The 12,543-nt window shown below is 38.0% G+C and overlaps 1 protein-coding gene across 3 annotated transcripts in view; it reads left to right on the plus strand.

The window, feature by feature from the left end:
- Positions 1-12,543, plus strand: part of dennd1a (DENN/MADD domain containing 1A) — a 29,674-nt gene that overhangs the window by 13,251 nt on the left and 3,880 nt on the right. For 2 of the 3 annotated variants that reach the window (XM_030436885.1, XM_030436887.1), the window contains exons 9-22: positions 458-568; positions 2,301-2,401; positions 2,828-2,873; positions 3,013-3,114; positions 3,215-3,340; positions 5,680-5,781; positions 5,895-5,982; positions 6,326-6,366; positions 7,429-7,500; positions 7,596-7,652; positions 7,932-8,084; positions 9,013-9,077; positions 9,899-10,036; positions 11,243-11,489. In XM_030436885.1, the coding sequence (XP_030292745.1) occupies positions 458-568; positions 2,301-2,401; positions 2,828-2,873; positions 3,013-3,114; positions 3,215-3,340; positions 5,680-5,781; positions 5,895-5,982; positions 6,326-6,366; positions 7,429-7,500; positions 7,596-7,652; positions 7,932-8,084; positions 9,013-9,077; positions 9,899-10,036; positions 11,243-11,489 (1,449 nt within the window). The remainder of the gene's footprint in view (positions 1-457; positions 569-2,300; positions 2,402-2,827; positions 2,874-3,012; positions 3,115-3,214; positions 3,341-5,679; positions 5,782-5,894; positions 5,983-6,325; positions 6,367-7,428; positions 7,501-7,595; positions 7,653-7,931; positions 8,085-9,012; positions 9,078-9,898; positions 10,037-11,242; positions 11,490-12,543) is intronic. The other variant, XM_030436886.1, reaches the window with a different exon arrangement.

Consider the following 12,543-nt stretch of genomic DNA (forward strand, 5'->3'; position numbering starts at 1 on the left):
ACCATGATGAAAATAAGTGAATATATATGACAATATTAGATAAGATCCAACAATCATGCTTTTTTTCTTTAATGATGAAATCATAATTATGAGTTATGAGAACTTTCATGTTTCATGTTTCTTCCATCTTTCTCCCTCCAGATGTACGATAACGCATTTTTGTTGAGCACCTGTCAATTGAGATACGCCAGTCCTCAAAATGAGTCACTCTTCTTTTTGGGGACAAAAATATTCGCAAAACACAAATGAAAAATTCACATATGTCACAGAACGCTAAATTGCACTAAATTATCCCAAAATCCCCATCTTATTTTGAGTGGTGTGGCTACAGGTTACTTTCTGTGCAATATTGACTTTTATGACTTGAACCACAGTTTATATCATGCATACTGAATCATGTACTGTACCCTCACGACTAACTTTCTTGTTTTTCTCTTATTGTGTTTGACCCCTGCAGAGAAACCTAACAGAGTACTTTGTAGCAGTAGATGTCAATAACATGCTTCATCTGTACGCTAGTATGCTTTATGAACGTCGAATCCTCATCTGCTGTAGCAAACTAAGCACTGTAAGTAGATCCCACTTTTTGTTTCTTCTCTCCTCTACACAGCTCTGTCCATTTTGATCTCTTTTAAATCTTCCAGTAATGAGCGGGTCTGTTTGAATCCATCGTTTACAGGCCACATCATTTTCCCTGTGAGCTTTCTAAACAGAGTTGAGGAAATGTCTTCCCTTTTAATTGTAATTTTGAGAAATAAGGAATAAATGTTGCAATGTTGAGGTGCTTAACTTCAATAGACAAAATGTATAATATAGATCAGGTAGGTAAACCCCAGCATTGAAAATTGCATAAATGCAAAACAAGTACATTCATAGAAACAAGTCTGGATAGTAATAAACATGCCCATCAGTACATGTATTTATCTATTCAACTCCATTTGGAAGAGCTTAAACAGTAAATGGTTTTGAACTTCATAGTATATATTTGATATTTTTTCTCTTACCTATAGTGCTACTAGATTGTTTTGGTGATTTGGTGAGTTTCAGTTTTGTAGATATCAAATTGAGAGATGTCTGTCTTTTCTTTAATATAATGGAGCTAGATGTCTCTTGGCTTGTGGTGATCAAAGCACCAAAAAAATGCTTTTGAAAAACTCAAGAGCAATGTCTTTTTCTAGGCATTATGACCTGGTTACTCAAGAAAATCCAACGAGCAATTCACGTAGGAACTATTTTCTTTCTGTATCACCGCACAGAAGGTGTGCCTCTATTTATGGACGAGAGGCTAACTAACAGTAGATAAAAGCTGAGAAGCATACTTCTTTTAGCACAGTGATACGGTGAAGGTCAGTAGAAAGAAAATAGATTCAAATGTATCTTGGAGCTGCTGTTGAGCATTATAAGCTGAAATGGATAAACAGCGCTTCAGGTAAGAGGGAAAATATGTATATTTGGTTTGGGTGAAGTGTCCCTTTTTAGGGGATATCAAGATGACATGAAGTAATGCAACATTTAGAACTTTTACTTATTTGGATTCTGTTAAATTCTGTCTCTATTCCTGGCTGTAGTAAATATAAGGTCAAAGTGTAAGTCATGATCAGTTCACACAGCCTCATACTGTAAGGTGTAACTAACAAATTTAGTCTCCATGTGGCCTCAACAACAATTATTGTGTTAACACAAATTTAAACTGGCATAGCTAAGTGTTGTAAGAGCTGCCGGGCTGACGTATTTCTGAAGGCTAAGCCAGAAATTGGCATCTGGGCAAATTGATGACAAGCAGCAGATGCCAATCTACACTACATGACACATTCCCACTTCCAATGTAATGAAGTTTAAAGAAAAAACAATCGAGTTAGAGCACTTGCTTGTTGCTGAAACACTTGAGGTCAGTATCTCACAGCCGGCCAGTGCTGCCAACACAACACATCAGTGTGGCATCATGACTGAATATGACATAGTGTGAAAGAGGAAGAGACCAACTGAATTGATGTGATAATCCAAAAATATGAATATGAAGGAATTAATTCAGCATTTGTTGACACCTCAACAGCAAAACATAGCTGCTAGCTGATAACACACATGTTGGGCTCCATAGTTTGCATCATTATGTTTAATGTAATTGGAATTAATTTGGTATACTTGCAAGACTCAATCTAGAGCAACACAACATACAACCTAATATATTTGATATGTATATATTGATGTCTTTTGTTGACTATAGTTTTTATTCCTGAATTGCATTTTGAACAGTGACTTCAACATGACTTCAAATAGGTGATATGTGTCTGTGTCTACAGTTAACAGCTTGTGTCCATGGGTCTGCGGCCATGATGTATCCAATGCACTGGCAACATGTTTACATTCCTGTCCTGCCACAACATCTATTAGACTACTGCTGGTGAGTATGCTGACTGTCACCAAGACTTCAAACCTGTTGTGTTACATGAGGGATACTTTCTACACAGCTAAACATACGCATAAAGACCCAGACTGTACACACATATCAAGTCCAGTACAGCATATCAAGTGAGTGCACCAAAGGTGTACACCTGATTTTTTAAGTTTGGCCCTCATTTCATAATTTTTTTTGATTCTTTGTGTGTGTATACTAACCCTCAGCATGCATATTTATAACTAGATTGGGTTGAAATTTATACTGAAAATCCAAGAAACCCAGATGATAATTACCTACATGTAGTTATGTTAAAAGTTGTTGCAGAATGTTTACAGTAACCACTAGATAATAATAAATCTGTGGCACTCAACCTGTAACCCAGCAATCTTTTTAGGCATAAATGTAACTATAAAACTGTCTCTTTTTCAGTGCCCCAATGCCCTACCTCATCGGAGTACATTCCAGCCTGATGGAGGTAGGTGTCTATAGCTGGCACATTTGATCCAGGTCATCCAAGATTTAAAACAAAGAATTGGAGTGAAAATGCTACCTTGCATCTTCTGGCGAGTTTCAAATAGTGTATCCTCTCAGAATGCTCTTCCTGTTGCTTGTAGAAAGTCCGAGGGTTGGCTCTGGATGATGTGGTGGTCCTGAATGTTGACACAAACACCCTGGAAACGCCCTATGATGACCTGCAAAGCCTGCCTAATGATGTGGTGAGGAACTACCATACTACTGCACACTACGGAGAGTGTTTAGAGATATATTTATTATGCATGAAAATATTCACCGATAAAATGACGTCATGTGCCACAGGTGTCATCTTTAAAAAGCCGCTTGAAGAAGGTTTCAACAACAACTGGGGACGGTGTGGCTCGAGCCTTCCTCAAGAGTCAGGCAGCTCTTTTCGGCAGCTACAGAAACGCCCTCCAGATTGAGTCGGTCAGTATAGAATGTATGTGAAGGGTTGACATCAGCAATAGGGCCCAACCAATATGGATTTTTTGGTGGACGACTCCCGTATTGGGGAGTAAAAAATTCCAATAACCAATATATTAGCCGCTAAAATAAAATTCACTCTCAAAACATTATTTGAAATACACCTCTCTTATGCCCATTCTGAACAATGAAGTTGTTATGAACCAATTCGGATGTGAAATGCCCTTGCTTACTTAATGTTATCAAAACATGTCATATTTTGCAATATTTCTTATTTAGTGTTTAATAGTCACAGTCACAGGATTGTCCACCCCTCTCTCCCACTGGACTGCACTCATGTTAAGCTACATTAGCCTAGCTTTAGCTAACATAACAAACAAATAAGCATGACAGACACAATGAAGCATATCATGACTCATGGATAAGCAGATTGCATTAAAACAGGGAACAGGAACTCGCTGTTTATTTCATGGAACTAATTATAAGCTTACTGTGGAGGCAAACTCTGCTCTGCTCAGCTTGTTCAAGAGACTCTCCTCAGTAAGAATGGAGTCAGAGCGCACCCTACTGGATGATTAAAAAAAGCAAGTCATATTCCCTGCACAGGGAAAAAGTTTGGCCGATACACTCCGATGTTAACAATTATTCTCAGATAGGTAGTGTAGGGGAAAGACTACTTATACATTTCATTTATTAGTAACTTGAGATTAATAAAGCACTCGTGAATGGGGCTTTTAATTAATCCGGAGGTAATAGTCAGATTCGTCTAGACAAGGTTAACTTAAAACAATGTCAATCAATTCTAATTAACTTCAAATCAATTTATTTAGTCTCATCACTGAAGTGGTGACTTCTTAACACAGTTACCATTGGTTCTCCACATTGAAACAGACCTCCACAGACAACAAAGTATGGTTAAAAATGTTTGGCTAAATTTGGCTAAATAATTCAGGGTAAATGAATGAGATGGCAAATTAAACAAACTAGTGCATTTCCCGTAGGAAGTATGTATTCCTATAGAAAAGTGGGAGGTTAAGTGTTTGCACTTTATAGAAGATAACAAGTCTAAAACTAAACTAAGAATGAATGTTTCTCATGTTGAATGTTTCATATTGTGTTTCACATTTCCCAGAATGTCAGCATGGTTAAATGTGGACTGTCTTGAACACAAATCACATGAATCATTAAATCATTAACATTAAAAAATAATAGTACTTAGCACTTAACACACTCGATTATACAGTAGAAATATTACTACACATTTTCTTTTTCGTTCTAGCCAAATACTATTATACTATTACTAATACAATACTATTACTATTAGCCAATATACTTATATATATATACTTCTTATACTAGAATATACTCAGTGACTGGTAGTATGCACAGATGGGATGGAGGAAGACTTTTCAAGTTGTCCAAATCTTACCAGGACTCCCCACGCGAGAGCCCTGTGGATCCATATAGAATAAAGTGCAATTTGGCATTTTTAATTTATCTTGGTTCATTTTTGCCACAGAGAAACGAGGATAAAGTCAATTTTATTAACATTATTTCCAAATTTAATTTCAATTCCATTTCCCAAGAGATTAGGTTCTGGCTTAATAGTTGTTTAAAATCTGGAAGAAAAAAAGAAGACTCTACCTAAGAAATGTTAGGGGAGTTTAGATCATAGATCACTGTGGTCGGTGAGTTTGTTATCTTAGCAGGTGAGATGAGAGAATTAAAGGGGGGGATGTTAAATTCAATACATTCAATACTAACATATTTAAAAAAAAATAATAAATAAAAAAAAAAAAGTTCTTCAGTCTCTGGTGTTTTACATATCTGGATTCAATTGTGAAACTTGAATCTAACTTGACTTTTTAAGAAAAGGTGTATGAGTCATGCCTTTTCTTAAAAGGTCAAGTTAGGTTCAATTTGTAAAGTTGCAGTTGTAAATCCAAGGGCCTCTCCAGATGTATATAATATTAGAGATAGCAGGTCTGTGAAGTGTCCAAATTGAAGTCTTTATTGTTAAGAAAATAAAGTTCCTCTGTCCAGAAAAAGATGATCGGAGACTAGATTGGGACTCCTGGTATGAAGATTCACAGGGTCAGCTATGCTGAAAATGTTTACCTTGCAGAGAAACAAGGTCTTAATTTAGATCCCAGAGAAAAGGCATGAACACATGAGATGTGTTCCTACAGCAGCTATAATTGGCCAGCAGATTAATCAGTTGGGCCCTAATCAGTAACATTATAACAAGGTTGAAGGCTAGGACTACTGGGCACTAAAATCTGAATTATACCAAATGTGCTGTACAGTAACATGACAGTTGATTTTCTTTCCTGCCTGTTTAGGGTGAGCCGATTACATTCAGTGAGGAAGCCTTTGTGAACCATCGCTCCAGTGCCATGAGACAGTTCCTCCTGAATGCCATCCAGCTGCAGCTTTTCAAACAGGTACACAGACACTGACACAGACACACACACATAAGAAACACACACGCACACACACCTTTTACTTCACTCTTCCTCTTGCAATCTGATACATATATTTGTGGTTCTACCCGCAGTTCATTGATGGCCGGTTGGACCTGCTGAACTCAGGAGAAGGTTTTAGTGACATCTTTGAGGATGAGATCAACATGGGCGAATATGCAGGTGAGTCAGCAGTGATGTTTTGTGTTTTGGCCACTAAGAAAGCTTCTGGTATGATTTTGACAGTTTTTGTTATAAACACCTAATCACTATCAGAAAATGTAGAAATAATGTCTCCAATGTCTCTAGCAAAAAAAGGATGAAAATCCATTAAAAACATGGTAAATCACAGTTTATACTGTCTTATCTTATGTGAGGTCAAATGCTCTTTAAATATGTAGGATGCTGAATTGTATTTCATGATCTGAGCATTTTTGGCCCTCAAGAGAAAGAGTTTGGACACATCTGTCATCTAGCATGCAAGGCTTGATATTTCTGATCTCTTATCATTATGACCCCTCCACAGGCAGCGACAAGACCTACCACCAGTGGCTGTTCACTGTTAAGGTGAGCTAATCTGAATAATATTACTCTAAAGAATACATCACAGTTTGTCCTGCTAACAGCAGGTACTAGTTTCATCATTGTACACTCTGTGCCTGTCAATCTATCCATCCAACACTTTGGTGTAGGAAAAGATAGCTCAACAACTGGACAGTAGTTAAGTAAAACTGACTGTGGATATGGATGCTCCCCCCCAGATCTTTCCCACTACCATTTAGTCAAATTTCCCCAGAACAAATACAGGAGTCTCCACTTCTTTTGGCTAGTATGTATTAAAATGTGCTGTAGATATTCAGAGTTTACTTTTCTCCAGGAGGAATGTTACTGTTATTGGGAACCTCTTGAACTTTCTTGTAGCCCGCCTTTCAGGCCAATCTAATGTACACAAGAAAGATACAGATCTAATGCAGGACTGTCACTCAGGGTATCACAGCTAAAGAAAAGAACCTGGACATGTCAGTCACTCAGTCCCTTATAAAATGTATTTGTGGGAGAATGTTGAAAATACAAACTATTTAGACAGTTGGCAGTGTTCTTTGTAGGGCAATATATTATCATATCGTTATCAGGATTAGACTATATGTATATGACACAGCAGACTGTTCCAATATTTGTCCTCACCTACTTGTTAATTAAATCCACATTATTGATTATTTTTTGAAGACTGCCATGATATACATGTTCCTTATGATTGGATGTAAACTTTTGACCATGCTTGTATATACAGTGTATAGTTCATAGTGATTCATGCTCTCTAGTAAAATAATATCCTTCTTCCAGCACCACCATCAGGGTACATCTCACCTTTTTTGATTCACTTCTAGGAAGCTTCTAAGAGTAATAAAAAAATATGTTCTTCATTTTGTTTTGAAGTGTTGTTTTGCATCTGTAATGAACACTGCATCCTCTAGGTGCTGCTAGCAGGACTCCAGACATTTACTCATGCTACTATAAACTGCTGTTTAAGAGAGACCCCTCATTATGCACTACTTGTTTCAAAGTTTCAAGATTACTGAATGTGGTACAAAGTGTTACTAACAGATTTGTGTAAATTTTTTCTGACAGAAAGGGGGCGGGGCTATCTTCAACACCGTGAAGACCAAGGCAAACCCGGCCATGAAGAATGTTTACAAGTTTGTAAGCAAATTTCTGTCTTCTGTTGGCCTCAGAAATTGGAAAATTAACCACTTTAAAAAGGCATTCATCTTGCGTTGTTTCTGTTTGTGTGGCAGGCTAAGGACCATGCGAAAATGCGTATCAAGGAAGTCAAGAGCCGGCTGAAGCAGAAGGTATGTAGCTCTGCACTGCTGAAAAATCACTCTGGATCATTTCCTGTTGTTGTAGTAAGAGATTGCATTTTAAGCTCCACCAGCAATGATGGTGACAGTTCTTGGTCTCTCCCTCACAAAAATACCTTCAACACTACCCTGACTTACCTTTATTACCTCGACTAAACCCCACCACCCCAGCCACAGCGTGCAGCCTCCCTCCCCCTCCCCATACCCCTGCAGTGCCATCATTCCTTCCGCCCATGTCAACCTCCACCTCCCTGTGTCCCCCCTCTGCAGGAGCATGCAGAAAACGGCTTCCCCACCGCAGGGCCAGCAGTCATCGATGACGACAACACAGAAGGCTTTACCTCCTCCACTGGCTCAGTCAGGAGGGAGGGACCACTAAGAGCCTTGGACAACCACAGGCCAATCACTGTGCACTTTGGACAGGTGGGCAGAAATGACGTGGGGTGGGAATGTGGTGAGGAGGACATTTTGAAGAGTTCATATGGAATTTCACAGAGCTGCTCTGCGCTGGTTGAACAAAGGCTGGGTGATTATGGGCTTCAACCAATGATTATTTTTTATCATGTCTTTAAAATATCAAACAAAATGTTGGGAAATACTCATCGGCTTCCTAGAGCCCCAGTGTGATGACTTCAAATTAGAGTCCAACCAACAGTCCAAAACCTAAAGACTCTTCAGTTAGGCCTGCTATCAGAAATGATAAAGAATAGCAGAAAATCCTCACTTTTAAGAAGATGGAACCAACACTTTTTTTGACATTTTGCTTGACTATAATGTAAACTCGATTATTATTATTGTCCATCCGGAGTATTACATACTATTTCAACAATTTATGGAACAAAGGTTCCCTGCTACATAAGAGACAACAACTTGAGCTTGAACTTTTAAAATGTTTTTTTTATCTGTATTTACATTGTGGGCAGCTTCTGCCTCAGCAAAAAGGTCCTGGGTTCCAGACCTGGCTGGGCCATTCAAACCACCAACCTTCTGATAGTTTAGAACCTACTGAGCCACAGCCGCCCCAAAACACCTGTCGCAGACCAATAAGCAGGAATGCCTTTGGCAATATTTATGTTTCTGGTTTTGTCAGTGTTCCTTGATTTGTCAGCTTATTCATTTACTGGACTATTAATGAATACTTAATATCATAATTACTTTTTTCTGTTTTCCTTACACTGATTGTTATTGTCTACAAGTACACAATAACAACTACAGTATATACAGCTTTATTTGTCTATTCCCATAAAACATCTCTATTGTTACAGTGCTTTATATATTCATTTGAGTCTACCTGGTGAGGAGGTAGGTGTGCCCCAAATGTTTTTTTTAATTTTATTTTTAACTTTGACAGGCTCGCCCACCAATGCTGTTAAAGAGACCGAGCAGCAATGTGAGTCTGGAAAGCAGCGTTGACCAGTAAGTCTTCCTCTTATGTCTCAGCATATCCCATGATGTAGTTAAGAAAGATACAGATAGCGAATGCGTGACCTTTGAGGTTATGACATGGCGGTCTTATTTCTTTTTCAACTAACGGCACAGCTTCCTTTTTGCCTAACTGAAATGAATTAATCGAACATGATTCACTGTTGTTCAAAAGCTTGGAATCACCTGCCACAAACGCTTGATTCAGTAATGTCACAAGGCAGAGGGAACGACTCTAATTTGGTCTTTCAGACATCTTTACAAACAAGTGTTACTTTTCTATGGAAATTATTTATTTTAAGTTTTCTTTTTTTAAATCAACAAAACACTTGGTTCAACTACCATGGTTCAACAAAATGACATGACTCAGCTACTCTCAAGAGGAAAATATTTACAGCCCACGAATGACAGTTTGACAGACTGGAAACCTGCCCAACTCTACTTGGCAGTTTGGGCAGATTTATATGGGAGTTCCCGGCTGCAAGAACCGTTCAGCAATGATTTGGACTGGAAATTTAATTCAAAATCAAAATACTCAATTATTCTTCATTTTGAGCCAAACCAATAACAAATGAAAATATAATATTTGTTGTTTGAATTGTGATTTTTTTCAGTGTTAAAAAATAACCACTATTGAATGAAAGATACAAAAACATTATGTAAATACAAATACAGAAAAGTAATATTTTTAAGATGACTAATCCTCAGATTTCCTTTTCTTAATCTTAATCTTCTTCTTCCTTCCTTTTCCTTTTTAATTAACATATCTATAATGAGCTGTGTCTCTCCTGTTGTCTTCCTTTTCCTCTTCCTAGCTCTATCCGTCCCACTCGTCACTACACAGTCTTTCTCTCTGAGGATTCGTCTGGAGATGAGCTCCAGTACGACGATGAGTCCATCTCTGCGTTTCCTGACAGCTTTCTCTTCTCCGTCCCTTTTGAGTGGTCGCCTTTGTACGCATCTCTCTGATTGGCTTTGCACTATTGACTAATTTTTCAACTCATCTCTTTTCTCTTTGATGAGATCTGTGTGTGTGTGTGTGTGTGTGTGTGCTGCACATGGAGGACATTATGGTCATTGTATAGTTAAATATTGGGATATAATCATCTACGGTTGTTTGAGCTTTTGCAAACATTGTTGCAAATCAATGAGCAGGACTGCTTAATAGCAAACTTATGGCTAACTGAGGCATAAGCTAATTATATAACATTACCTAGCTACAGCCAAGGAAAGCTAATTCTTGTCAGTTTCTCTGGTGATATGCTGACTCCTATATTTTTTAAGCTTCCTTCAAATTATGGCCAAATAACACAAATTACACCTTTGATATGTCACAAATAGTTACAAAAAATTTAAACATAAAAATCTAATATAATGTCCTTAAATAAGAAAAACATCACTCAAACAGAAGTAGACTAACGTGTCTTTTTTCTTCTGTACAGGGTTCGTACGGGTGCTTGAAATCCTTGAAAGTGCTTGAATTTCAATGTTGTGTTTTCAAGGTCTGAAAAGTGCTTGGATTTTAGTTTAAGTGCTTGAAAGTGCTTGACATTATAACTGTGTCTTTTACAAAATTGGGATCAGACTGGATAATTAATTTCTGAAGTTTTTGCTGTTATAGAATATAATTTTAGATGTTTACAGCATAATACAATGTACATAATTGTGATAAAAAGTGAAGAAAAAAATCACAAGTATATATATTCCTTTAGATACGTATTTTACCCCAGCAGTAAGGTGCTGGAAAATCTTAAAAATGACCCTTAAAAGTGCTTGAAAAGTGCTTGAATTTGACATTGAAAAATGTGTACGAACCCTGTCTGTAGATTAATGTGCATTTTGGGTGGTGGTGCCTTAGTAACTTAAAATGAGCTACAGTGTGCATGTTCATCCAAATGAAGACTAATTAATTGTAATTGATTCCAATGGATTTGCTGACAATAAGAAAATCACCAGCCTCATTATTTATTTAAATACATACAGCATGCAGAGTGTAGGATAAGCTACAAGGCTCATCATAGACCTGGAAGAATGATGAATGAAAATGTATGTGCATCTTTTATTTGGACTGAATTACAATGGTCCTCTTCTAAGTTTGGGTAAAGTGAAGACCTCTGGTGTGAGCAATAAATAACCCTGATTCAACACTGTCCCTGTAGACCACAGCCATACCGCTCCCTGAAGGAGGTTGAGTTGATGGAAGGGGACGATCCTGGTTTTGGGGCAGAAAGTCACACAGCCCCTCCCAGCCCAGTTAATGAGAAGTTCTCCAACATCAACCTGCTAGGTGATATTTTCGGCTGCCAGGATGAGCCTGACAGCCAACCAATGACCTTGGCTAAAAGTCTTGAGGACCTGAGGACTCCCAAAGACTCTGAGGAGCTACAACCGAAGTTCACCTACCAGGTTAGAGAGTATTCTGCTGCCAGTGTTCTTCTCTTAAGTGCTGTCTAAAAGATATAATATGTAACATCTCTGTATTGCACCTCTAAAAACAACAATACCTTTGTTATATATTTTGTTGAGCTGTGTACATGAACCAAAATGTTTCCAACAATGTTCAAACACATAAAAATCCCTTATTTTACTCAACGTAATGGTGCATTTACTTTGGTCTACTTTCGATAACTTCTGGGAGAGAGTTGGCGCGAGTAAAGAAATCCCCACTAAACACTAAACATAATGTGAATATAGCTTTAATACATTACCTCATCCATGAACAGTTCTGCCAGAGCCATGTCAAATAGATATCAACAATAGTGGTTGTTTAACAATGAAGACAACAACTTCCATGACTCCACAACACTTTTGTCTTTAGTTTAGTTTTTGTTTTGATTGAGAGACCTCTATTGGCAGACATTTCACACTGTGCATTTAATAGTGTTGCTTTCAAATAGGAATTTGATCCAGAAGTTCAGAATTCCCTCAAACAACTTTGTTTTGGACAAGGGGAAAATACCTAGTCACCAAATGCCCAGAAGGTGGCTTTTTGATGGCAGTTTTAGATTTGGACCCATTTACTGCAATGTATTGTTGACGTGCGGTCGTTTCTGAGGATGCTAAAACTACGTTAGCTAGCAGCCTGCAAACTGTATCTCTCGAGAGGGAGTCTAACACAGTTTCACGGTGTGTTAGACCATGGATTAAACTTACACCGGAATATCCCTTTAAGATGAGCAACTGACAGCCGCTGAGATGCACGTGTCTCCTCAGTCTCTGAAGCTGTTTAGTTGTGTTAGCTTGTTGTTGTGTCGGCAAGCTACTAACGGTCAGTGCTTTCAAATTAAAAGCAATAGGATGCAATGTAAAGCTCTTATTTTGAAGACAAATTTGTTGTCATTGTTCACAGCCCAATTCGAGCTTCACGTCACGTCACATGTTTACGCCTACCTCAGAGGCGGCTTTTGGAAAAGGAGGAGTATTACGCCTCCGTTTTAGAAAGACAGGCCGGCAAATTGCC

The sequence above is a fragment of the Sparus aurata genome, chromosome 12 (genome assembly GCF_900880675.1).
Source record: "Sparus aurata chromosome 12, fSpaAur1.1, whole genome shotgun sequence".
NCBI classification, from domain to species: domain Eukaryota; kingdom Metazoa; phylum Chordata; class Actinopteri; order Spariformes; family Sparidae; genus Sparus; species Sparus aurata.